A 24,660-nucleotide genomic window follows, 5' to 3' on the forward strand; every position below is an offset into this window, starting at 1 on the left:
TCATGTTTTAATCCCTGGATTCCCTGCTCAGGGTTTTACCTGCCTAAAACCAAGGCAGTGTCCAAACTTGCTTTACTTGTGATTCTACATATTTTCTTCCAAACTGTAATTCTATCACTTTCCCAAAGTATCTGCTGATCCAACTTCAAAGAGTGATGAGAGAAACATTTGGAACTTCTTAAAATACACTCCGCTATTTTTTTTTTTTAAGCTTTATTGAAGTGTTGTGAAATAGTCCTCTATGGTAATACTGAATCTCTTCTAATGTTAATTAAAAATTACTCTCATTTCTTAATTCCGTTATTCTCTTTTGTTAGGAGATTGTGGGTGTATTACATTAATGAATTTTGGCCCCTTATCTCTAACCTCTCCAACAAAAAAAACCTTCTAATTTCTCTAAGTAGAAAAAGTGCAACACTTTCAAAAAAGACCATCTATGCACAGGGGTTTTTGTTTTTTTTTCATGTCATTCACCTTCTCAAATATCAGTAGTAACTCTCATTACATATGGAATCAATTCAAACACCTAAGGCTGACACCACAGGTTTTTTTGCTATTTTGTTCCTTTATGCTCACTTTTCTTACTACTTCCCCCTTTTTTATCCATATGTACCAAATTAACCTCTTCATCTTTCTCATTATATGTTCTGGAGGAGAGAGGGAAACCAGAAAATATGCAGGCCAGGTACGGATATTGATAAATTTACCAATGTCCTATTAGTAATCCAAGACGAAAAATGAGGTTCTTAGTGATTTCTATTAGCAGGGACTCTTACTGGCAAGGGAAATAAAATGATTAATGGCATTATAGCCTTGATGGAACTGTGAATGCAGGTGTCTGTAGTTGTGATGTAGGTTATTAGGTGAAGGAATAATTCCATAACTTCTCTGAGTTCTCATTAAACAACTCCCAGTTCCTTGCAAGGTTGAAAGAGTTAGAGCTCTGTCTGAAGGGCCGTATGCCAAAATGGTAGTAATATCCTTTTGTCTGGAGGCAAGAGTTTTCTTCCAAAATAAAAGAGGTCTCCATCTACAGGTAATAGAAATATGATGGACTTTCCACTGTAGCCATCAGAATCAGGTGAATTCTAGCATGACTGTGGGAAAGCAGTAAAGCTGTTAACATCATATTGAAAGTTGATGCTTATGGCTTAGAGATATGGTATTAAAAGCATAGTGTACAGAGAATACTGGAAACCAGAGGGTATTGTCTGGTGCTCATCACAGGAATGTTGGATCCGTGAAATGGTATTGATACTGATTATCCTCACCTTGAACTTATTTTATTGTATTACCATGAATGATGACTTTAAAGTACCTAAAGGGAGTTCCTATCGTGGCGCAGTGGTTAACAAATCCGACTAGGAACCATGAGGTTGCGGGTTCGGTCCCTGCCCTTGCTCAGTGGGTTAAGGATCTGGCGTTGCTGTGAGCTGTGGTGTAGGTTGCAGATGCAGCTCGGATCCCGTGTTGCTGTGGCTCTGGCATAGGCCGGTGGCTACGGCTCCGATTCAACCCCTAGCCTGGGAACCTCCATATGCCGCAGGAGCGGCCCAAAGAAATAGCAAAAAGACCAAAAAAAAAAAAAAAAAACCACATTCCTTAAATAAATAAATAAAGTACCTAAAGGAGTTCCCATGGTGGTGCAGCAGTAACGAACCCAACTACTGTCCATGAGGATGTGGGTTCGATCGCTGGCCTTGCTCAGTGGGTTAAGGATCCAGCATTACCATGAGCTATGGTGTAGGTGGCAGACACGGCTCGGATCTGGTGTTTCTGTGGCTGTGGTGTAGGCCAATGGCTACAGCTCCGATTAGACCCCTAGCTTGGGAACCTTCATATGCCGTGGGAGTAGCACCAAAAAGACAAAAAGAAAATAATAAAGCACCTAAAAATACTTTTCCACATCAGATACTCGTCCCAGCACCTTGACCAAAGATGCAAAGATACATATAGAAGTGGTATAAATGGCTTTCCTCCCTAAATATTGCTTATGGGAAGGGCTCTGCCCTTTGCAACCTTTTATGTCCCACGTTACCATATGTACTGCCTATACTTGCCTGCCCAGGGAGATACTCAATAACTAGACAGTGAATGTATACAACATACTCTCCTTATTCCCAGGAGATATATTATGGAATCCCTCTGGGATAGTTATTTATCAAACATTTATTGAGTACCAGCTGTGTAGAGGCACTATTCTAAGTTTTATGAATGTAGCAGTGAACACATTGAGCTTTCTTTTCTAATGCAAAATGCCACAGGTTTTTCCACCTAAAAGCTCTTTTCCAAACAGTCTTTTCCTCTCCTGACTAAACTGGAAAATGTGCAAGTCATGCAGGTTTACTCTGTGTGTGTGTGTGTGTGTGTGTGTGCGCGCGCGCGCGTGCACGCACGCTTGCACACAACACATACCATTGGAAGCACTTGTTGTCCTACAGATGTGATACATTCATTTGAGTAATAAAAAAAAAGAAAAAAAAAAAAAGGAAGCACTTGTCATGGAAAGCACTGAGTGCAGCAAAACTGGCCATGATTCCTGCTGGTACATTTATTAACTAAATGAACTGAGAGAAGTTATTTAAATACCCGCTTCCTATTTGCTTGGTTTTTTTGTATGTTTTAATGTGAATACCATCATTGGTAATACTTTTACTAGGGCTAAGAGAAGGTGTTGCAATTAGGCTTCCTGGTTTTGAATCCTGCCACTTGTCACTTATTAGCTGTGTAAACTTGGGCATCTTAACCATCTTTATCCTGGAGTTTTCTCATCTGTAAAATAAGGGAGAACAACAGAACGTTCCTCACTGAATTATTTTGAGATGTGTTCCTATGTGAGGAGTACTTAGAACAGTACCTGACATAAAGTGAGCTAACTCTCACTACTGCTACTAGTACTAATCCTTCTTGTGCAGTGTTGGTGGAGAAATAATATGAAGATGTATGTCAAAATCCCCAGCCTAGTACCAGATACATAACTACCTAGTAATTACTGATTTCATTCATTGTTTTTCATTATTTTATGAGCCTCAGAAGTGTCACTCTAATGATGAATAGTAGGAAGTGATGAAAAAGTTCAAACTAAGGGAAGAAAAATTTTGTAAAGAAGAGAGGCTTCAGGGCCATCTTGAGAAAACTAATATTATCTGCATATGTTTCACTCTTGGTCCGCTGATACACTGTAATCCCCAAAAGATGGAAGTAATACATGTTGACATTATTATTTAATTTAATATATAACATCTGCTATAATTTTATTTCTAAAATTGAAATTCAATCATGGTCACTCCTTATCTAATGCACTTAGATAGTGAATTAATTCTGAGGATCAATTCAAACTCCCTCCCCATCCTCATAACCAGAGTCCCCTTGGTGGACAGGTGGTCTTTCACTGTCTGACCCTTCTCACCTTTCTGGTCTCACTTCCTATTGATCCTGCACTACTCTACATTCCATTTTAATACAAAAACCACTTTCATTTTCAATTGCATCTGTGCCCAGGCTCCCTATGAGTCTATGCTTTGAGTGCAGTGGTTTCCCCATAATCTACTCATCCAGCTTAAACACCATCCCTTCTGTGATGCTTTTCTGGACTCCAGTAGTTAGCTAGCTGCTTCTGCTGTAATCCCATAGGTTTTATACACATCCTCCCAAGAGCATCATTTACATGGCTTTGAAGTTTTTTGTATTTTTTATCAATATTTGGAGTTATATCTATGAGGGTAGGGACCATTCTTATCCCTGCTTAGCATTTGGTGTGTACAGGGCTCAAGATAGATTATTTCGTGAATAAGTAAATGGGGAGCTCAGTGAAGGGAATAAAGTCAGCTTGATTATCCTTTGTTATCATCACTCCCCAGGTAAGAGTACCGAGAATTTGAAGGTCAGTCAGGAACATCTGTTGAGAGTCAAATAAATAGCCCACCTCCCACTGAACATCATGTAGGGGCTGGCCCTTTAGGATACTGTTCCACAGATTCACTGTAGCTAGCAGTGGCCTGTGAGTGCAGCCTGGCTCATTTGATTTGAGTCAATTTCTGCCTAATGCCATGGCTCTCAATCTTGGGTGTACCTTATCATCACATGGGGAGCACTATGGCTTTGAATCCTCTCGAAGCAGTTCATAGCAGGCTGCCTTACCACTTAATGTACCCCTAAGTGTTTATGGGAAAAGAAAAAAAAGCTCTGAAACTGCCTTTTTTTTTTTTTAATAAATGATTTTTATTTTTTCCATTATAGTTGGTTTACAGTGTTCTGTCAATTTTCTACTGTACAGCAAAGTGACCTAGTTACACATACATATATACCTTCTTTTGCTCATTCTTAGAGTTCCGGTTCTTTGGGGTTTTTTTGGTTCCTTATCATTGATATTTTGGTTAGCACACTAGGTTCTTTCAAGTTTCATCATGAGCTTAGGTGATTTTAACCTGGTTTCCACTCCCTTACACATTCCCCAAGGACATGTTTGCTCTTTCTTCAACTAAGCTAAGAAGTTAGAATATAGTATATATTTGAAATTGTAGCCAATCAAGGTTGTTCTCAGTTGAATTTCTTAGCTGTTTAACATGCTTCTCATTTGTAGTTACTCATTCCCGAATATTCTTAAAGTGTCCTTTTCTTTTAACAATATTGCTTTTCAATAAAAATTTCCAAATTCTCCTTAAATGAGTTCTATCATTAACTAGGAACATGAAGTAAAGAACTCCTGGACACTTATTTCAAATTCAGAGAAAGGCTCTAGCACAAGTAGGTTGTATGTCTATAATCTGGCTACTTCCTTTGGGCCCCCAAATTGGCTGTTCATTTAATTATGTATTCATTAAACATGATTATGTCACATCCTCGCTTAAAATCCTTCACTGCCTCCATAGATACTCAGAGTAATAGTCAGAGTTTTTACCTTTCATAATGTGTAGAAAGGCCTTACATTATCTTGTTTTAGCTGTAGGTACCCACGTACTTTCTTCTTTCCAGCCCTTCTGAACTGCTTGTAAGTCCTCCAAAGCATACCTCTGGTTTTTCATGCTTATGCTTTATTCTTCCTAGAACGTTCCTATTATTGCCTACCTATCATTTTGACCACTTCTGCTATTCATGTTTCAAAACTTATGTTCAAGTGTCACCTGAGGTGGGGCACCTTACCTGATACCACCTGTATGGTTAATTTTATGTGTCGACTTGGCTAGGTCATGGCACCCAACCATTTGGTCAACTATAATTCTAGATGTTTCCATGAAGGTATTATTTAGATGATATGACATTAAAATCAGTAGACTTTGAGTAAAGTAAATTACCCCTATCATGTGGGTAGGCCTCATACAGTCAGTTGAAGGCCTTCATAGGAAAAAACCAATTTCCCTAAGAAAGAAGGGATTTTTGCCAGGAGATGGCCTTTGGACTTTAACTGCATCTCTCACCTGGGTCTCCATCCTGTTTACCTAACCTGCAGATTTTTGAATTGCCAGGTACCCACAATTGTTTGAGCCTCTTTCTGTCTCTTCTGTCTCTTTTTCTCTCTCTTTCTCTTGTCTTTCTCTGTTTCGTTTTTCTTTCACTCTAACTGTACACAGTCTCTCTCTCTCACACACACACTCACACATCCTGCTGGTTCTGTTTTTCTGGAGAACTCTTAAGGGAAACACTACCCATCTCCCACCTAATCAGATGTTAACTCCTCCCTCCTTTCCCTGTTCTTCCAAGATGCAAGCTATTAATGGCCCTTCTCCTCCCATGTCATTCATTCTATACTGTGCTGTGTGACTGACCAGACCCCAACTCTCTTGAAGATAGGGACAAGTCCTCATTTGACTTTGTATTTCCAGCACCTGTAACAATGCTTATTACATGGCAGATACAGTGCTAACTGATGTGGATCAGAGAATAACACCATCTACAGAGATTAACACCCACTTGAAACCATTAGCATCTCTTGGATTCTTCCTTCTTTCAGTTCTAATAGCTAACCACTAAGTAAATGGTTCTTTAATATTTAATTCACATTTGGTTTGAGAATTGGATAAAAATTTGGCCTCTCTCCCAAGAAGACTACACAGTCCTCATAAATTTTACATATTTTGAACTGTACATATCCTGCCCTCTCATTAGCGAGTAAACACTGTGATGGACGGACACTGGGTGTGCAGTGATCAATAAGACAACTTCATTGCTCTAGTGGGTTCTCCATACACTGTTGGACACATAATCACATTATTACAATACAGCAGGACAAATGTAACAATCAAAGGAGGGAGACAGTAAGTCTCATTGATGTTTTCATGAAGGTAGCATTTGACCTAAGCTTTAAAGAAGCAAAAGAGGTAATAGAAAATAAAAGTTTAGGGAAATTCTAAGGAAGAAAAACTCAAAAATGCAGTAATTATAATTTTAATCTCAATATTAATAACAGTAATTCTTACTGTATTCTACACATTATTCTAAATGATTTTACATATCTTAATTCACTAACACTTACAAGAATCTCTTCAGATAAGTACTATTATGTATTAGTCTGTTGGGGCTACAATAACATAGTACCACAGACTACATGGCGTAAACAACAGAAATTTACTTTCTTGCAATCCCAGAGGATAGAAATTCAAGATCAAGGTGTTCGCAGAGTTGGTTTCTTCTGAGCCCTCTCTTCATGGTTTCGTCACGACTCTCTTTTCCCTGTGTCTTCACATGGTCTTTCCTCTGTACCTGTGTCCAAATTTCTTCTTTTTATAAGGACAGTGGTCATAGTGGATTAGAACCCACTCTAAGGATCTCATTTTAACTTAACTCTTTAAAGACCCTATCTCCAAATACAACCACTTTCTGAGAACTTCAACATATGAATTGGAGCAGGAGGGGGGCATACAATTCAACCCATAGCATACCATAGTCATCATTATACTGAGGAGGAGACTGACGCACAAGAAGTTAGGTAGCTTTCCCAGATATTGAGGGTCACAACCCCAATGTGAATGCAAGCAATCTAGCTTCAGAGTCTATGAAGCTAACCTCTAACATGTATTCACTCTGTTCATATAATTTCTTTTTAAAATGACAAATAAAATTCACTGACATATTTATTTGTTAAGACAACTCAACCCTGCTTGTCGTACTCCAAAATTCCCAAGGAGCAGAAATTGAAACCCTCTAAGGTAATCAAAATTGGCTCCTCATATTAAATTGCAGAAATGATGTTTTCCACTGTGTGTAAGAAGAGCAGCAGTTAACCACTGTTGGATGCTTACTGCATGTTGGCACAGTTCTAGGTGTGCTGCAAACCTCATCGCAGTTTTCTCTCACAGGACTTTGAAGTTTGTTATCATCCATATTATACAGATGAGTAAATTGAGGCTTATAGAGATTATCCTATCCTCTCACAAAACCAATACTGGAAATTTGAATCAAGATTTCTCAAGAAGAAATTTTATGTTTATGCCTTCTTTTTGTACCCCCAAATCCCAGTGTTACTAGAAAGATGTTACCAGAAGCCGAAGAATGAACTTTGAGAACACACAGGTAGCAAGCAAGCAAAAGTCTTTATTACAGGAAAGCAAATAGCTTCCAGTACAGACACTGGGAGGGGGAAGAAGAGTCCCACTTTCTATTCTTTGGAGGTTTTTAATCTCTTAAAGACAGGAGTTCCAACATGGGGTCCTGCTATCAGTTCTTTTTCCCATTGGCCTTACCTATATCAGTCCTTGTCACCAATAGGGGTCTTAGAGGTGCACATGCCCCCTAAGCTTTAGGGTTTCTTTGTTCTTCTTTTCTCTAGACTGGGAGTCGCTGGGAGTCACCATTCCTCTCATTCCTTTTCTATCAGTTGAGGGGTGGGTTAGAGATTAATGTTCATCTGGATGTAAAACAGATATACTCCCTGTAGTAAACAAGACCAGTGGGGATGTTATTCCATGGAACCCTTAAGTTACAGACATTAATTAATGACCATATTAAAGAATATATCAAAGCCCATGTTCCTACACTAACTCCCTGAATTATTATTCTGCCTCACCAGGATCAAAATTAGGACTCCTTGTATAAATTTTGCTTATAACAGAATGAAGTTGGGGTTTGCCCTTTTGTCTGTTCACCCACTCTACAGGGCTCTCCTGTGTCCACAGCATGTCCTGTACCTCTTCCCTCAGCGCCTCTCTCTCCTTGCTGTGAATGTCAGCTGTCTAGTTAAGACTCGGCACTTTCAGAGTCACTTCAAAGGTGCTCACTGGCCTCCCTCAGGAGGTATTCTAAGCTAGTCCTCATGGATAGGTCAAGGCCTAGGTCCATTATCTCATGTCAAGGCCATTCTCTTTGGCTCCCTTCTCTGTTGCCACTTTGTTACTTACTAAGCCAGTGCTGGTCTATTGGTGCTCATGGCCTGTGGAGGGAAGTAAAAAGGGCTTTAGTTCCACAAAGAAAAAAAAAAACACAAGTCTTTAGATGTTAATGTTAATATTTAACAACCGTGCATTTATCTCTGCACTCCTGAGAGGCTTTGTAATCAAATGTTCATTTCTCAGCTAAAGTAAAATGACAAAGGCTGTCTAGGTCCCACTTTAGTGTATTGCTCTAAAATGCTTGGAACAAAGCATTAAAGCTTTGTGCATCTTTCTGCTTTAATTACCTATTACTAGTTTTTTGCTTGTTAATGGAATGGAACACCTGGGCTCTGGCCCTAGCTCTGGTTATAATTGTAAAGCTCTCATAAATCTGATATGAAACACCAGATTTTTTACTGCATTCTAGTTGAGTGAGCATTGGCAGACCTTCAACTCTGACTCAATGTTCTCTTCTATAAAGTGGGATCAGTAAAATAGTTACTCCTTGATAGGCTGAGTCTTAAATAAATAAGCAAGCTATATCAAGAAGTTATGTTACAGAAATTGCTTCACTATGAACTCATTCTCCTGGGTTAGATTAAAACTCAAGAGAGCAGTGTTGTGGCCGTGCATGGGTTGGAAAAAGAATTTCCAGACACAGAGCAGGGTAAAAAGAAAGATAAGTTTATTGAGATAAGAAATGCTTGCTGGCACAGCTGGGAGACTTCCTGATAATCAGGGAGAGCAGACTCTGAGCCTGTAGTCCTGTCTGTTTTATAGCCCAAGGACAAAGGAGAGAGGAGAGGTCTTGGATAAACTTGCTGGTTTGTTGGGGCTATATAAGTCCCCTGTAGGGGTGAGGAATGGGCCAAATACCTTTCTTAGAAGGGGGCAGAAAGGAGTAGACCAGGTTACTAAGGAGGAGCTCAAGAACTTTGTAACAATTGCAGTGGGACAGAAGGAGCAATAAGGGTCTGGTACTTTTTATCTCAAGTTCTTTGAGTTTATCTCATTGGAGAGGCCTTGAGGTCCCATAATCAGCACCAATTTTCATGTAAATATTGAACACCTACTATGTTTTAGGCACAGAGTAAAGGAAGATTAAAAAGATGTGGTTCCTGTGCTAGCAGGTAGCACTGATATTCTCCTATGTACTCGTGCCTGCTCTGAAAACAATGTCTCTGTCTCAGTTTGGATTTGTCCCTCCCACAGTGAAAGAAAACAGGGTGATGTCAATCTTTGAAGTAGGTGCAGTGTTTAACTGATATTCTAGCAGCTGTTTTTCTGTACCTTTCTAGCCCTGTTGACAAACTCTGACCTCAGATGCAAGGCCTCAGACAGTAACAGAAGTAATTCAGACTCACTCAGGGAGAAAAAGGAAGGAGAAAACAGAATTCCAGGCAGGGATGAGTGGAGCGTCAGAGGAAGAAGCCCAGGTATATCAGCCAGAAGACCTGGGTTCACACCTACCCCAAGCGCCTTACCAACTTTGTTTGCTATTTCCTTTTTTTCTGCTCTCTTCTTGATTACGATTCCACTTTATCTCTTTTGTTGTATTTGCTATACTAATCTACAGCCTCTCCTGATCTTTTTGTATTGTACTTGTTTCTGTTCCTTGAGTATAAACTGTATGAATCCTGAAAACAAAGGAACACTTAGGGTAATTATGGTGCAATTAATGCAGGTGTCTACTGAATAGACAGCTTACATTTCAAGAGGAAGGTCAAGAAGACCCCCTTCCTTAGGGAGGTACCTAAGGAAAGTACCTAAGGAGGTACCTAAAGAGACTCTACAACTGCAGAAGCACTGCTATCACCCTATGTGAGCCCACAGAGGGTAAGGGCATTTACTGTAATTAGTAACAGAGTGCAGTCAAGACCACTCCATTATAGCCTTGGGTGTGCCATTAAATAGCTGTGACATTTAGATTTGTGTTTTCCTCTGTAAAATAAAGGGTTTGGAAGGAAAGAAAACATGAACTAATACTGCTTTCAGGAACTAGGCCACATGCTTTATGAATATTGTCTCATTTTACCCTTTATATTATTCAGCTTTTTACTCCTTATTTCACTTTTGTCCTTATAACAACAAAGTAGATAGTACCACAGTACATATCAATTCTACATATGAGTATACTGAAGCTTAGAGGGATTTCTCTAATTATTGGTGTCGTCTGTAGGTGATGGTTGAATAAGGAATTTCCAGACTCATAGTGGGGTGAAAAGAAAAATAATTTTATTGAGATGAGTGACTGCTAGGGCAGCAGGATGGCTTCCTGATGATCAGGGAGACCCAACTCCAGCTCATGATCATGTCTGCTTTTGTAGCCCAGAGACAAAGGGGAGAGAGACTGACTGACCTGACCTAATAATTGGTTGGGGGAAGAGGGGTCTTATGACATACTTGTGGGTTTCTTGGGGAAGTAGAATGCCCCCAGGGGCAGGGTGAGGAGTGGGGCACATACTTTTCCTAGTAGGAAGCAGGAAGGAGAGGCCAGGTTCTAGGGGTTGGGGGCGGGGGGGTGCTCAGGAAGTCTGTAACAATTACAACGAGGCAGTGGAATGATAAGAGTCTGGTAGCTCTTCGCTTGGCCAGAGGCTTTTTTTTTTTTTAATTACTCAAAGAATTTACTACATTTATAGTTGTACAATGATCATCACAATCCAATTTTATAGGATTTCCATCCCACAACCCAAGCACATCCCACCCCCCGAACTGTCTCCTTTGGAAACCGTAAGTTTTTCAATGTTTGTGAGTCAGTAAGTATCTGTTCTGCAAAGAAGTTCATTTTGTCTTCTTTCAGATTCCACATGTCAGTGATAGCATTTGAGGTTGATGTTTCATTGTCTGACTGACTTCCCTTAGCATGATAATTTCTAGGTCCATCCATGTTGCTAAAAATGCCGGTATTTTGTTCCTTTTAATGGCTAAGTAATATTCCATTGTGTATATGTACCACATCTTCTTGAGCCACTCCTCTGTCAATGGACTTTTAGGTTGTTTCCATGTCTCGGCTATTGCAAATAGTGCTGCAATGGGCATTGGAGTACCTGTGTCTTTTCGAGTCATGGTTTTCTGTGGATAGATCCCCAGAAGTGGGATTGCTGAATCAAATGGTAGTTCTATGTTGAGTTTTCTGAGGAACCTCCATACTGTTTTTCACAGTGGTTGCACCAATTTACAATCCAACCAACAGTGTACTAGGGTTCCTTTTTCTCCACACCCTCTCCAGCACTTATTTTTTGTAGACTTTTTGATGATGGCCATTCTGGCTGGTGAAAGGTGGTACCTCAGAGTGGTTTTGATTTGCATCTCTCTAATCATGAGTGATATTGAACATCTTTCCATGTGTTTTTTGGCCATCTGTATGTCTTCTTTGGAGAACTGTCTGTTTAGATCTTCTGCCCATTTTTTGATGGGGTTGTTTGGTTTTTTGGTATGGAGCACAGAAGGTGTTTATAAATTTTGGAGATTAATCCCTTGTCAGTCGATTCATTTGCAAAGATTTTCTCCCATTCTGTGGGTTGTCTTTTCATTTTGTTTAGGCTTCCCTTTGCTGTGCAGAAACTTTTAAGTTTAATTAGGTCCCATTTGTTTATTTTTGTTTTTACTGTCATTACTCTAGAGGTGGATCTGAGAAGATGTTGCTGTTGTTTGTGTCAGAGAGTGGATGGCCTCTAAGAGTTTTATAGTTTCCTCTAAGAGTTTTATAGTGTCTGGGCTTATATCTAGGTCTTTAATCCATTTTAAGTTTATTTTTTGTGTATGGTGTTAGGGAGTGTTCTCATTTCATTCTTTTCTAGTGGCTGTCCAGTTTTCCCAGCACCACTTATTGAACAGGCTGTCTTTTCTCCATTGTATATTCTTGCCTCCTTTGTCACAGGTGAGTTGGCTGTAGGTGTGTGGGATTAATTCTGGGCTTTCTATCCTGTTCCACTGATCTCTATGTCTGTCTGTCTTTGTGCCAGTACCATATGGTTTTGATGACTGTTGCTTTGTAGTATAGTCTGAAGTCTGGGATCCTGATTCCTCCAGCTCCATTTTTCTTTTTTCAGGATGTCTTTGGTTATTCTGAGTCTTTTGTGCTTCCAAACAAACTTTAAAATATTTTGTTCGAGTTGTGTGAAGAATGTCCTTTGTAATTTGATAGGGATTGCATTGAATCTGTATATTGCCTTGGGTAGTATAGTCATTTTGATAATATTGACTCTTCCAATCCAAGAGCATGGTATGTCTTTCCATCTATTTGTGTCATCTTTGATTTCTTTCATCAATGGCTTATAGTTTTCAGAGTAGAGGTCTTTTGTCTCTTTAGGTAGGTTTACTCCCAGGTATTTTATTCTTTGGATGTGATGGTAAACAGGATTGCTTCCCTAATTTCTCTTTCTGATCTTTCATTGTTGGTGTATAGCAATGTCATTGATTTCTGTGTATTAATTTTGTATCCTGTGACTTTGCCAAATTTGTGATTAAGCTCTAACAGTTTTCTGATAGAGTCTTTAGGGTTCTCTAGGTATAGTATCATGTCATCTCAAAGAGTGATAGTTTTACTTCTTCCTTTCCAATTTGGATTCCTTTTATCTCTTTTACTTTTCTGATTGCTGTGGCTAGGACTTCCAAAACTATGTTGAAGAGTAGTGGCGAGAGTGGACATCCTTGTCTTGTTCCTGATCTCAGCGGGAATTCTTTCAGCCTTTCACCATTGAGAAGGATGTTTGCTGTGGGTTTGTCATATATGGCCTTTATCGTGTTGAGGTAGGTTCCCGTTATGCCCACTTTCTGAAGGGTTTTTATCAGAAATGGGTGTTGGATTTTGTCAAAGGCTTTTTCCGCATCTATTGAGAGGATCATATGGTTTTTATTCTTCAGTTTGTTCATGTGGTGTATCACACTAATTGATTTGCAGATTTTGAAGAACCCTTGCATCCCTGGGATAAATCCTACTTGATCATGATGTACAATCCTTTTAATGTATTATTGGATGCGGTTTGCTAGTATTTTGTTAAGGATCGTTGCATCAATGTTCATCAGTGAAATTGGCCTATAGTTTTCTTTTTTTGTGGTATCTTTGTCTGGTTTTGGTATCAGGGCGATGGTGGCCTCACAGAATGAGTTTGGGAGCATCCCTTCCTCTGCAATTTTTTGAAATAGTTTCAGAAGGAGAGGTGTTAGCTCTTCTCGAAATGTTTGATAGAATTCGCCTGTGAAGCCATCTGGTCCTGGAGTTTTGTTTGTTGGAAGTTTTTTAATCACAGTTTCAATTTCAGGTCTTGTGATTGGTCCATTCATCTTTTCTATTTCATCTTGGTTTAGTCTTAGAAGATTGTACCTTTCTAAGAATTTGTCCATTTCTTCTAGGTTTTCTGTTTTATTGGCATATAGTTGCATATAGTAGTCTCTTATGATCCTTTGTATTTCTGTGATGTCCGTTGTTACGTCTCCTTTTTCATTTCTAATTTTATTGAGTCTTCTCTCTTTTTTTCTTGATAAGTCTAGCTAAGGGTTTATCAATTTTGTCGATCTTTTCAAAGAACCGGCTTTTCCTTTCATTGATCTTTTCTATGGTTTTCTTCATTTCCATTTCATTGATTTCTGCTCTGATCTTTATGATTTCTTTCCTTCTACAACTTTAGGTCTTGTCTGTTCTTCTCTCTCTAGCTGCTTTAGATGTAAAGTTAGCTTGTTTATTTGAGCTTTTTCTTGTTTGAGGTGGGCCAGAGCTTTTTGAATTTTATCTTCTTGGAGAGGCCTTGAAGCCCCACAATTATGTTTAAACAAAGACATTTATTATCATTTAATAATGAGGTTTTTTTCCAATTGATAACTATTTCAAAACTGGGAAACAAAAAAATCCAAAAGGGTGAAAAGATAGAAAACCACTGGTCTTGACGTTACATAGCTGCACTTCAGTGCGTTTTGACTGACTAGACTTTTGACTGGTTGGCTAGAGGCATCTCAAACAATGGTTCTCAAAGACAATGTGATTATCTCTTCTGGCCTTCAGGCAAGATGACATCTGAGAAAAATGATCCCAGATTCTCTTATCTGTCTCACTGCTCCCATAGCTTCTCTTATCATCTACAGGCTGAGAGGTTCTCAATTTATATTTACAGAGCAAATCTTGCTCTGCTGAGACCTCCTAGGTCCAAATATCCAGCTGCCCAACTGGCATCCCCATCGGAATGTCCCAAAAGCCTCTTCGAGATCAGCACATAGCATCTTCAAAAATCATGATATCAACATCCCTTCCTTATGCTATGCTTTTCCACGCATCTGTGTCTTTGGGAATAAAATATCTATCCAGCCAGAAAAATGTGGAGTCTTCTATGCTGCCTCACCCCTGAGTTGTACTTCTTGTTTAGATACACATCATCTTTTTTACCTGGGTATAATTTTTTTACTGATTTCTTCATCCCTTGTTCCTAGCACCTCAACTCTGACTATCCTTCAGTCCCTTCCCTGCATGCAACCTGTGCACTCTTTATTAAAGAGTCATCTGATCCTGTTACCTCCACCTTCACAGATAGAAACAGTGACTTCCTATTGCTTTTAGGAAAAATTACAAATATTTCTCACATGTCCTCAACTGCCCTTCAGGATTTGGCCCCCATTTCTTCTCTAGTCTTACCTTAAACTGTGCTTTCCATAGATTCATCAGTCATTTGTTAGGTCCTTGAACTTGCTATGGGCCTCTCATTTAAGGCCCTTGCAAATTCTGTTCTCCTTTGTAGAAACATTCTTATACACTTCCATACTCTTATACTCGGTATGCTTATAGTCAGTCTTCAACATCATCAGACTTTCCTAAAGCCTGTGGAATCAATGGGACTCCCCATTAAATTGTATTGCCATGTTGCTTTCTTCTATAGTATTTGCTAATCTGTAATTATAGATTCATTTCTGAAATTATCGGTGTTTATTTCCACCATTAGCTCCAAGGAGGACGAGGACAGAGGACTTCAATATCTGGCACAGAATCAGTTTATTATAGGTGCTCATAATATATATCTCTATCCATGTATCTATGTATCTATCTATGTATCTATCTATCTATCTATACTATCTAGTTGAATATATGTTCAACTGTTTATGAAATGGCTAAATAAATGAATGAAAACGAATTCTGTTATATTTATGCATTCTAAATTGTAGCAGTGATGTACTAAAGCAAATCAGTTCCCTAATATCTGACTACATTAAGGCCTACCTACTTGATTATACCACAGCTCACGGCAACACCAGATCCTTAACCCACAGAGTGAGGCCAGGGATCGAACCCACAACCTCATGGTTCCTGGTCAGATTTGTTTCCACTGCATCATGATGGGAACTCCTCCAAATAAATTTTAAGAATAATTTTCTGTTTACACAAACGTTGCAGAGTTCACATATACCCCCACATCCAGTTTCCCCTGTTCTTAGCAACCTACATCAGTATAGAAGTTTTGTCACAATTAATGAAACAATATGGATATATTTTTATTAAGCAAAATTTATACTTTATTAAGATTTCTTAGTTGTGATCTAATGTCTTTTTTGTTTTTCGAGATTCCATCTAGGATGTTGTATTACATTAAGTGATCATGTCTCCTGAGCCGCCTCTTGCCTGTTTTTCAATATTTCAAAATATTGAAATATATCCTCTTGGCTATATTTCAATTTCAAAAAATTGCTCCTCATGACAGTTTTTCAAACTTTCCTTGAAAGGAAACCTTGACAGTTTTGAGGAATACTGCTGAGATATTTTATAGAATGCCCCTCTATTGGAATTTATCTGATGTTTTCCTCATGTAGACTGGAGCTGCATGTTTGGGGGAGGAAAACAACAGAGGCAAAGCACCATTCTCTTCATGTCATATCAAGGGTACATGCTCTCAACATCACTTACCAGGGTTGGTGTTAACCTTGACCACCTGACAGATGTCATATTTGTCAGGTTTCTCAAACTCCTAAATGACTATATCCTCCCTCCATCCTATACTCCATGGAAGAAAGTTTCTGTGCATGGCCCACACGTAAGGAGTAAAGAGTTGAATATTGCTGCTTTACGTACTCAAAATGCCTACATACTTATTTTGAATTCTTCCACATGGTAGATGTATGCATGTATATCTGAATGTATGTATGTATGTATTATGTATGTATAATATATCAGTATGGGCTCACCTATACTAATTTTATAATTTTGGTTATAATCAATATTTATTCTGTGACCCAAGTTGAAACTATTTCTCAGAGACTATGTGCCTTTCAGATCATTTAGCTCTAAGCCACTGTTTTTATACCAGACTCTGTTGGTATTATGGTAAAGTATAGGGGAGGGAACATGTTCCACAATATTCTGGTTACATTTGTCTCTTAGTTGGCCAGTGTTTGGGGGCTGTGACCTTCGCGAGCATTCCCCCAATGGGATAGATCTTGGTTTCTTTCCCCCTTTGTCTTCTACTCTTTTTTTAGTTGCAGTTCCCTATGTATTTCCTTGGGGCTCTGACCCATGTAGCCTATGCTTTAATTCCCGTTAGGTGAGACAGGAAGGCTGACGGAGGCTGGACTCAGAGAAATTCCCTTCCTCCAACTGGGATGAGGCTCTAGCAGTTACTTCCCCTGGATTAAAGGGCTTTGTTACAGAGAAGACTCTGGAGGTATTTCGCAGTGGTCATGCTCTCCCTCCCCCAACAGAGCCAGGAAAGGGTATTTCTCAGATCTTCACTGTGAAAAATCTGGCAGAGTTCCTAGAGGTAAAACCCCCACATGTGAGGGAATCCTCCAAGACGATGGCTCCCAAGACTTACCATCAGGAATTGTCCATACACAACCTCCAGCCATTCATCAAAGTGTTTAAGTTTATGGATTCAGCTGCTTCTCCTCCTGATAGCAAAGCAAGTAGAATTCCTCTGGATGCATTACCTCTGCAGTTTGGGGGGAAGGGGTTTGTCCTGTGACCTCAGTTATCTTATGAGTCCAAGAAAAGTTGTTGACTTTCCACTTATCTGCCTTTGTTTTGTTGTAAGGATGGGACTGACCAGACATCCAGTTTACTTTTATGCATAAAACACATCGCTCCTTGTTTCCATCTGTGATCATCTTAACCTTTTCCTAAACGCTCTAGTGTGCATTTAATTGTTGCTTAGACTTCCAGAAAACCATCTAGATACAGTTTAAATGAACCTTTGGTGAGAAGATAATTTTCTTCCCCAAATGTCAGTATGATTATCCAAGTTAAACCTTAGTATCCCGAGGTGAGCCATTCTAGACATAGTTTGATGAAATTAACTGAAAATGAGAACCACTGAAGAAGAATTTAAACAAGATTAATACCTTCATTTTAAAAGGTTGGTAAGGTGGGCGAGCACATGGATAGTTTCATCCATTATATCTTTTGGTGCTAAGTATCGATGTCCTTGTCCTACCTAGGTAAAGACTTTTCATTTCTTGGCAGAAACAAGATTATTTATAAATTGCACGATCGGAGTAATTTTTCTCAGTTGATAAAAGGCACAAGTTTTGCCTCAAGCTCTTATCTAGTAGCATATTGTTTACTGGGCTGTTTCTAAATCAGCCAAAGTTTAATAGGAATGGGGGGAGAGCAATTATTATAGGAACTCCTTCTCCTTAAAAAATAGACTTACCACTTTAAAACTGATTAACATTGTTTAAACATATTTAATATCATATAAGTATTGTTTAATACAAATATAATGTCTTATAAAATAGCATGTATTATTATATTTGCATATTTTAAAAACTAACAAAAATAGGGAGCAGTTAAGTGTGAATTTTTTCTTTTCTTCTTTTTCTTATTTACATTTTCTGAATTGTATATCCTAAATAAGCAATGCTTTCATGAAAAGAAGAAAACTGTAAACGTTAAAATAAAAAGACTAAATCATAAAATTACAAGACTTGAATAGAATTTGGGATTTATTTGGTAAGCCAGTCCCTAATTTCTTCAGTTGAGGAAATAGAGGTACACATAGAAAAACCAAGCTTCTTGAAGCCTCAGTTTTCACATTTCTGCTTAAAGAATAATACCGTTTTTTAAAGACCCAGCTCGAATGCACATGGCTTCAGCATTTCTATTACAGCATGTCTCATGTCTCTCACCAGTTATAAAGTTCTTCCAGTAGAACATGAATCAAGAGGAGAAGAAAAAAGAAAGAAGTGCTATGGGAATAATGGTGACTTCTGCTTACCATTTGTCCAACACTTGGACATATATCTTACTTATTTTAATCAATCCTTTTAAAAAATGTTATTATTATTATCTTTTTAGCGCAGCAGGTACAGCATATAGAAGTTCCCAGACTAGGTGTAGAATCGGAGCTACAGCTGCTGGCCCACACCACAGACACAGCAATGCAGGATGTCTGTAATCTACGCCAGAGCTGGCAACAACACCCGACCCTTGACCCACTGAGCGAGGTCAGGGATTGAAACTGCATCCTCATGGGTACTAGTCGGCTTTGTTCCCACTGAGCCACAATGGGAATTCCTAATTAATTTTTTTTTTTTTTTTTTTTTTTTGTCTTTTGTTGTTGTTGTTGCTGTTGTTGCTATTTCTTGGGCCGCTCCCGCGGCATATGGAGGTTCCCAGGCTAGGGGTCGAATCGGAGCTGTAGCCACTGGCCTACGCCAGAGCCACAGCAACGCGGGATCCGAGCCGCGTCTGCGACCTACACCACAGCTCACGGCAATGCCGGATCGTTAACCCACTGAGCAAGGGCAGGGACCGAACCCGCAACCTCATGGTTCCTAGTCGGATTCGTTAACCACTGCGCCACGATGGGAACTCCCTAATTAATTTTTAATTGAAGTGCAGTCAACTTACAATATTTCAGGTGTATAGCAGAGTGATTCATTTATACATTAACTATCTAGCTGACTAGCTAGTTAGCTGGCTATCTGTATTCTTTTTCACTTTCTTTTCCATTATTGGTTATTACAAGATATTTAACACAGTTCTCTGTGCTATACAGTATGTCCTTGTTGTTTATCTTATATATAGTATCTGTTAATATATATTTTATATATAGTATTTGTTAATCCCAAATTCCTATTTTATCCCTCCCCTCTCTTCCCCTTTGGTAACCAATAAGTTTGTTTACAAAGTCTGTGAGTCTGTTTCTGTTCTGTTAATAAATTTATTTGTACCATTTTTTAGATTCCACATATAAGTGATAGCATATGGTATCTGTCTTTGAATGATTTACTTCACTTAGCGTGATAATCTCTAGGTCCTTCCATATTGCTGCAAATGGCATTGTTTCATTTTCTTTTATGACTAAGTAACATATATGACATCTTCTTTATCTGTCCATCAGGTGATGGACATTTAGGTTACTTAATTAGTCCTTACAATATCTTTTATTCATCCACTCTGCAGATGAATAAAAGATATTAAACAGGTTAATACATTTTAATAATTACCCTTGTCACAACCCACAGAACTCAGCTTTTCACACAGGTTCATGTTTCTTCCAAACTTAACATATGTAAGTACTCAGTAAACTTATTTAATACTTGAGCTATTTAAGGAGCATTTGGCATTCATGGACCAGATTTTCAGTGTCTACAGCAGCCTGCTAGTCCCTCAGTTAATTCACAATTAAAAACAACTTTGACCACAGCTAGTATTTGAAATCCAGATTCTCTAAGCAAATAGAATTGTTTTTCATCATGGAAAAAATGAGCACCAGTGCTACCATCTGTCTTCCTTGTTCTCTCTCTCCCTCTTTTTTTTTTTTTTTTTGGTCACACCCATAGCATGCAGAAATTACCAGGTCAGGGATCGAGCCGTGCCTAAGCAGTAACCACAGCGACAGCAGTGATAATGCTAGATCTTTAACCCACTGAGCCACCAGGGAGCTCTCCTTGTTCCCTTTTTTATTGTGCTTCAAGGGGTTTTTTTTGTTTGCTTGAAGCATTATCACTTTCTTTTTTAGACACCACCCCTCACATCATTCACTAACTTTTTACCTCTGAGCTTAAATTCTAGAGCTAAGTAACAATAGCTTATCTTTTTAGCAGTTGCATAAAGATTATCTCATTGGAAACAGATAGGACAGATATTATTAATTTCATTTTAAGGATGAAAAGGCGAAGCCTTCAAGAGGTTCAGTGATTTGTTGAAAGTCATCTAGCTCATAAATCACAGAGCCAGGACTCAAGGGGATTTCTCTGATTTCAGACCTAGTGTTCCTTCCTCTGTTACAAGGTCTGATAATACAAAGCCATTCTCTTTGTCACACTTTTAATTATCCACTATCGATTCTTCCATAGCCTAGTTTCACTTCCATTCTTATGGGACCTTTTTGATCCCTTAGTTTTTTAGCTTTGGTTTCAGTCAGAGTTTTTAATTGCATGCAACAGAAACTAACTCTAGCAGATTTAAACAGGAAATAAATATGCTGAGATGATATTGGCTAGGTCAGGAAATCATGGAGAAGTAGGTTGAGAAATAGGTGGGAACAAGGAAGGAGGGCAGCAACCAGATCATTTGCTAAAACTGCTCTGCCGAACACAGGGTGCCCTTGGACAGTGAATACCTTTACTGATACCTCTGGTTCTCTGCCCTTAAAAACAGGATGTTGGTGGCACAACTGCCATTGCCCACTCTTAGAACGGTTTTTGTTGCCTTTGTGTCAGCTTCTCCAGTTTCCAAGCCTTAGATAGGTTTGCCTGACTGGCTTGGTATTGATCCTGTGGTCATGCTATAGCTTCCAGGAAAGTTGAGAAACCACAAGTGTAAATATTTTTAGCTTCTATCATAGAAGATGAATTCTTTATCCCAACAAGATTCATTAAGCATACATTTCACCAAATATAACAAGGAGGCTGAAATAATTGAAAGAGTGCTAGCTACCACAACCCCCCAAATGGCCAAATTCCAGTACTGATTCCAATTTAGTTTTACATGTTCTTTCTTTGGGTGAACTTTCTTTGAGATGAGAAACATATTTAATTTACAGCTGTGTCTCAGTTGTCACTCAACCAATAATTATTACACTTGTGCTGTGGCATTCTGAAGCATCTAAACTTGTCATGTAAGTTTCATTTATCTTTTAAGAAATTCTTTTTTTCAGAGTTATCCTCTAATATGTATCTCAAGTAAGTGAGCTTTGTCAGGGCCTGACAGCATGAACTGGTACTTTATGAAATATTTTCAAAGCATGAAAACTATATTTGGCATCTTTACATGGCTTGAGATATTAAGATATGCCTTGTTATTTTAAGTTGAGAGGTCCACATTTTTTCTTTACAAACAATACGTTTCTGACTCTGAATATTCCTTTCCTCTGCAGTATTTTTGAACAGTGGCTTCGAAAGCACCACCCTCTTCTTGAAGTGTATCCGGAAGCCAATGCACCCATTGGACACAACCGGGAATCTTACATGGTTCCATTTATACCTCTCTACAGAAATGGTGACTTCTTTATTTCATCCAGAGATCTAGGCTATGACTACAGCTACCTACAAGATTCAGGTAAAGTTCAGTTTCTTTCATCACAATTGCTGAGTCTCATGTGACCAGATTCTTTTGAGAGAGCACAAAACCCTAGGTTTTTACAGTGTTATCCCCAAATTCCCTAAATTGGGGAAGTGCATTGCAACCATTAGCTCATCACTGATTTATTATTACATGGACCAGGAGTTCCCGTCGTGGCACAGTGGTTAACGAATCCGACTAGGAACCATGAGGTTGCGGGTTCGGTCCCTGCCCTTGCTCAGTGGGTTAACGATCCGGCGTTGCCGTGAGCTGTGGTGTAGGTTGCAGACGCGGCTCGGATCCTGCGTTGCTGTGGCTCTGGTGTAGGCCAGTGGCTACAGCTCCGATTCGACCCCTAGCCTGGGAACCTCCATATGCCACAGGAGTGGCCCAAAGAAATAGCAAAAAGACAAAATAAAAAATAAAAAAATATTATTACATGGACCAGGTTGCAAGCGTCTTTAAATTCCTGTCCATTCTGCTTAATACAGGGCATTTTGTGCATGGCAACCATGGGAAGAGCACTAAAATTAAAATCAGAAAAAAAAACAGGTGTGAGATCTGACACTATAAACTGACTTTGGTGTGACCTTTGGAAATTTGACTTCCATTCCCTGACTCTCAGTTTCTTAACCTAAAATATTAGGATCAGAATACCCCCAGGAGATGTTGTAATAATTCAATGAATGTGATATGTTAAAGAGTCTAGTGCAATCAGCACAAGATAAACATCTAGCAGTTTTGGAATCATCTTTGAAACTTCCTGCTGGGGTTACCAAGAGAACTCATGAACATTGTGATGTTGAACCCAATTAATAATAATGATAACAGCTATTATAATAATAATAATTGTTATGACTATGATTAAGGTAGTAATATAAAAGCCTAGGACTGTAATTCAATCTGGGCTTTATATAATCTACCTGAGTAGAACTATGTCAGTTTCTTCTTGATGAATGAGGAACAGAGAGTAATGTCTCCCCATCTCTGAGAATTTGCTACGTACCATATATGCACTATTAATCAACCAGATGTTAGGCATGTATTATTATACCTAGAGTGAGGTGAGGATGCTGATGCTAAAATACTTTAAATGACATTCCCAATCTCAAACACCAGACTGTGGAAGAGCCAGATTTCAACACCACAGGGTCCTCTCCATTGTAACACAAGATGGTCAACAATTAAACAACAGTTAAAACCACACGTGGCTTGTGGATAAGAGGGATTCGACAAGTGTTGACATTTCATTATATGCATTGATAATTCATGGAAACATAAACACATTAGTAAAATAAGATAAATTAATGAATGTCAGTTACCAGCTTCCTACTGTTGTGCTAGACTTTAGTGACACATAATTGACTGACCATAGTTCCCGACCTTGAGGACCTCTAAATTCAGTGTGGAAGTCAGACAATTGTGCAAGAAAGTGTGAGACATCAGGTTGTGCTAAGTGCAGTAAAGGAGTCATAAACAGAAGCCTACAGGAGCACAGAGGAGAAAGCAATGATTTTGGAATAGTTGAACCTAGAAAGACAAGGCTTTGAAGGATGAGCAGAAGGGTAGCGGGTAGAAAAGGGCAGGGAATATTCTAAAGTAATAGAATAACCAAAAATAGAGGTGTAAAATATGCTGTGTATTTGGAGAATGCTAAAATCTCCTGTTTGAGTACTAAGAGCAATGGGAAAAGTATACTGAGGAGATAAATTGAGTCATTTCATAATAGCTACCACATAGTGAATCTTTTTAGGCGCCAGGAGTTCTAGGTTTGCTATATGCATTGTTTCCTTTAACCTTCATAACGACCCTATGAAGTAGGTGCTATTATTTTTTCCCTGATCACTGATGAGAAAACAGAGGCTTAAAGAATATACGTTAGTTGTCCCAGGCCACCCAGCTACTATGAGGCAAAGCAGAACCACAGTTTAAGGGCAAAGGGAGAATCTGTATTTCATCAACGTTTTCCTGCCCTTTGGGGAATCGTTAGTTGGACAGATACAGGTTTGATTGACCTGTTTGGCTTTATCTGAAGCTCATAACCAATGGAAGGAATACTAAAATGTCTGGTAGAAGAGATCAGTTCTTTGAGAATCCTGAGATCACTGAGAACAGAGGGTTTTGCAGAGGGCGGGGGTGTGGCAAGGGAGGGCTTCCTGTGTGTCCACAAAAGGGCAGACTCAAGTAACAGGTTTTCCCTTCCTTCCAAAAGAGCCACAGTACATAAAGAAAAGAGAATATTGGTAACAGTTTTTCAAAGGTTCGCCACTGCGGATTCATAATTTCTACTTCCAGAACATAACAGACTCTTTCATGGGTTCATGCTTTTGATCATACTATTTTTTCTGGCTAATTTCTGATCCTATCTGTCCATCTGTCACACTTTGAGATACAAACTTATTTTACATATATACATTGTCATGTTTAGTCACTTCTTTATTAGAGTCACATAGTCATCTTTCTACTTGTGAACCTCTCCCTTCTTTACCTAAGCTGTGAACCCTACAAAATCAGAACTGATACCTTGCAAAATCAGAATCGATACCATACTCCAGTCTGAGTACCAAAGGGTATCTGGTATGGGGTGAAATCAATGAACTAACTTGTATACAAGTGAAATTCATCATGAAGGATCATGTCTCTTTACCAATACATAGAAGGAAAGCTTGTTAGAAAAAAGTCACTTCTCTTAATGCCCAGGGCATTTTTAAAAATATTTTAACGCATTTCAAGTCTTCTATCACACTAGGTATTTTCTAGATGATTTTACTGGTTTATTTACTCTTTCTATAGACATATGTTAAGTACCTTGTACAAAGCACTCTCTTAGATACTGTGGATACAGCGGTAAACATGCAGCCTCTGTCT

The 24,660-nt window shown here is 38.8% G+C and overlaps 1 protein-coding gene and 2 long non-coding RNA genes across 5 annotated transcripts in view; 1 reads left to right on the plus strand and 2 right to left on the minus strand.

The window, feature by feature from the left end:
• The window catches only part of LOC110255412 (uncharacterized), a 117,378-nt gene that overhangs the window by 68,236 nt on the left and 24,482 nt on the right, over positions 1–24,660 (minus strand). Inside the window, exons 1-2 of one of the 3 annotated variants that reach the window (XR_014814933.1) lie at positions 8,334–11,524; positions 7,680–7,867 (exon numbers count right to left, since the gene is read on the minus strand). This is a non-coding gene — a long non-coding RNA (uncharacterized LOC110255412). Of the gene's footprint in view, positions 1–7,510; positions 7,868–8,333; positions 12,368–24,660 lie in introns of those variants that run through there. The other 2 variants (XR_014814934.1, XR_002335570.2) reach the window with 2 other exon arrangements.
• Positions 1–24,660, plus strand: part of TYR (tyrosinase) — an 87,683-nt gene that overhangs the window by 56,815 nt on the left and 6,208 nt on the right. The window contains exon 4 of the mRNA NM_001025212.1: positions 21,608–21,789. Coding sequence (NP_001020383.1) covers positions 21,608–21,789 — 182 coding nt within the window. The remainder of the gene's footprint in view (positions 1–21,607; positions 21,790–24,660) is intronic.
• On the minus strand, positions 17,950–21,176 carry LOC146399786 (uncharacterized). Its single transcript, XR_014814938.1, has 2 exons — positions 19,097–21,176; positions 17,950–18,798 (listed from the first exon to the last, which is right to left on the minus strand). It is a non-coding gene; the product is annotated as an uncharacterized LOC146399786 (long non-coding RNA).

This window comes from Sus scrofa, chromosome 9 (genome assembly GCF_054392235.1).
Source record: "Sus scrofa isolate SSC_HxYL_T2T_F1_AM1 chromosome 9, Sscrofa_HxYL_maternal_Yorkshire_Landrace_v2.0, whole genome shotgun sequence".
NCBI lineage: Eukaryota > Metazoa > Chordata > Mammalia > Artiodactyla > Suidae > Sus > Sus scrofa.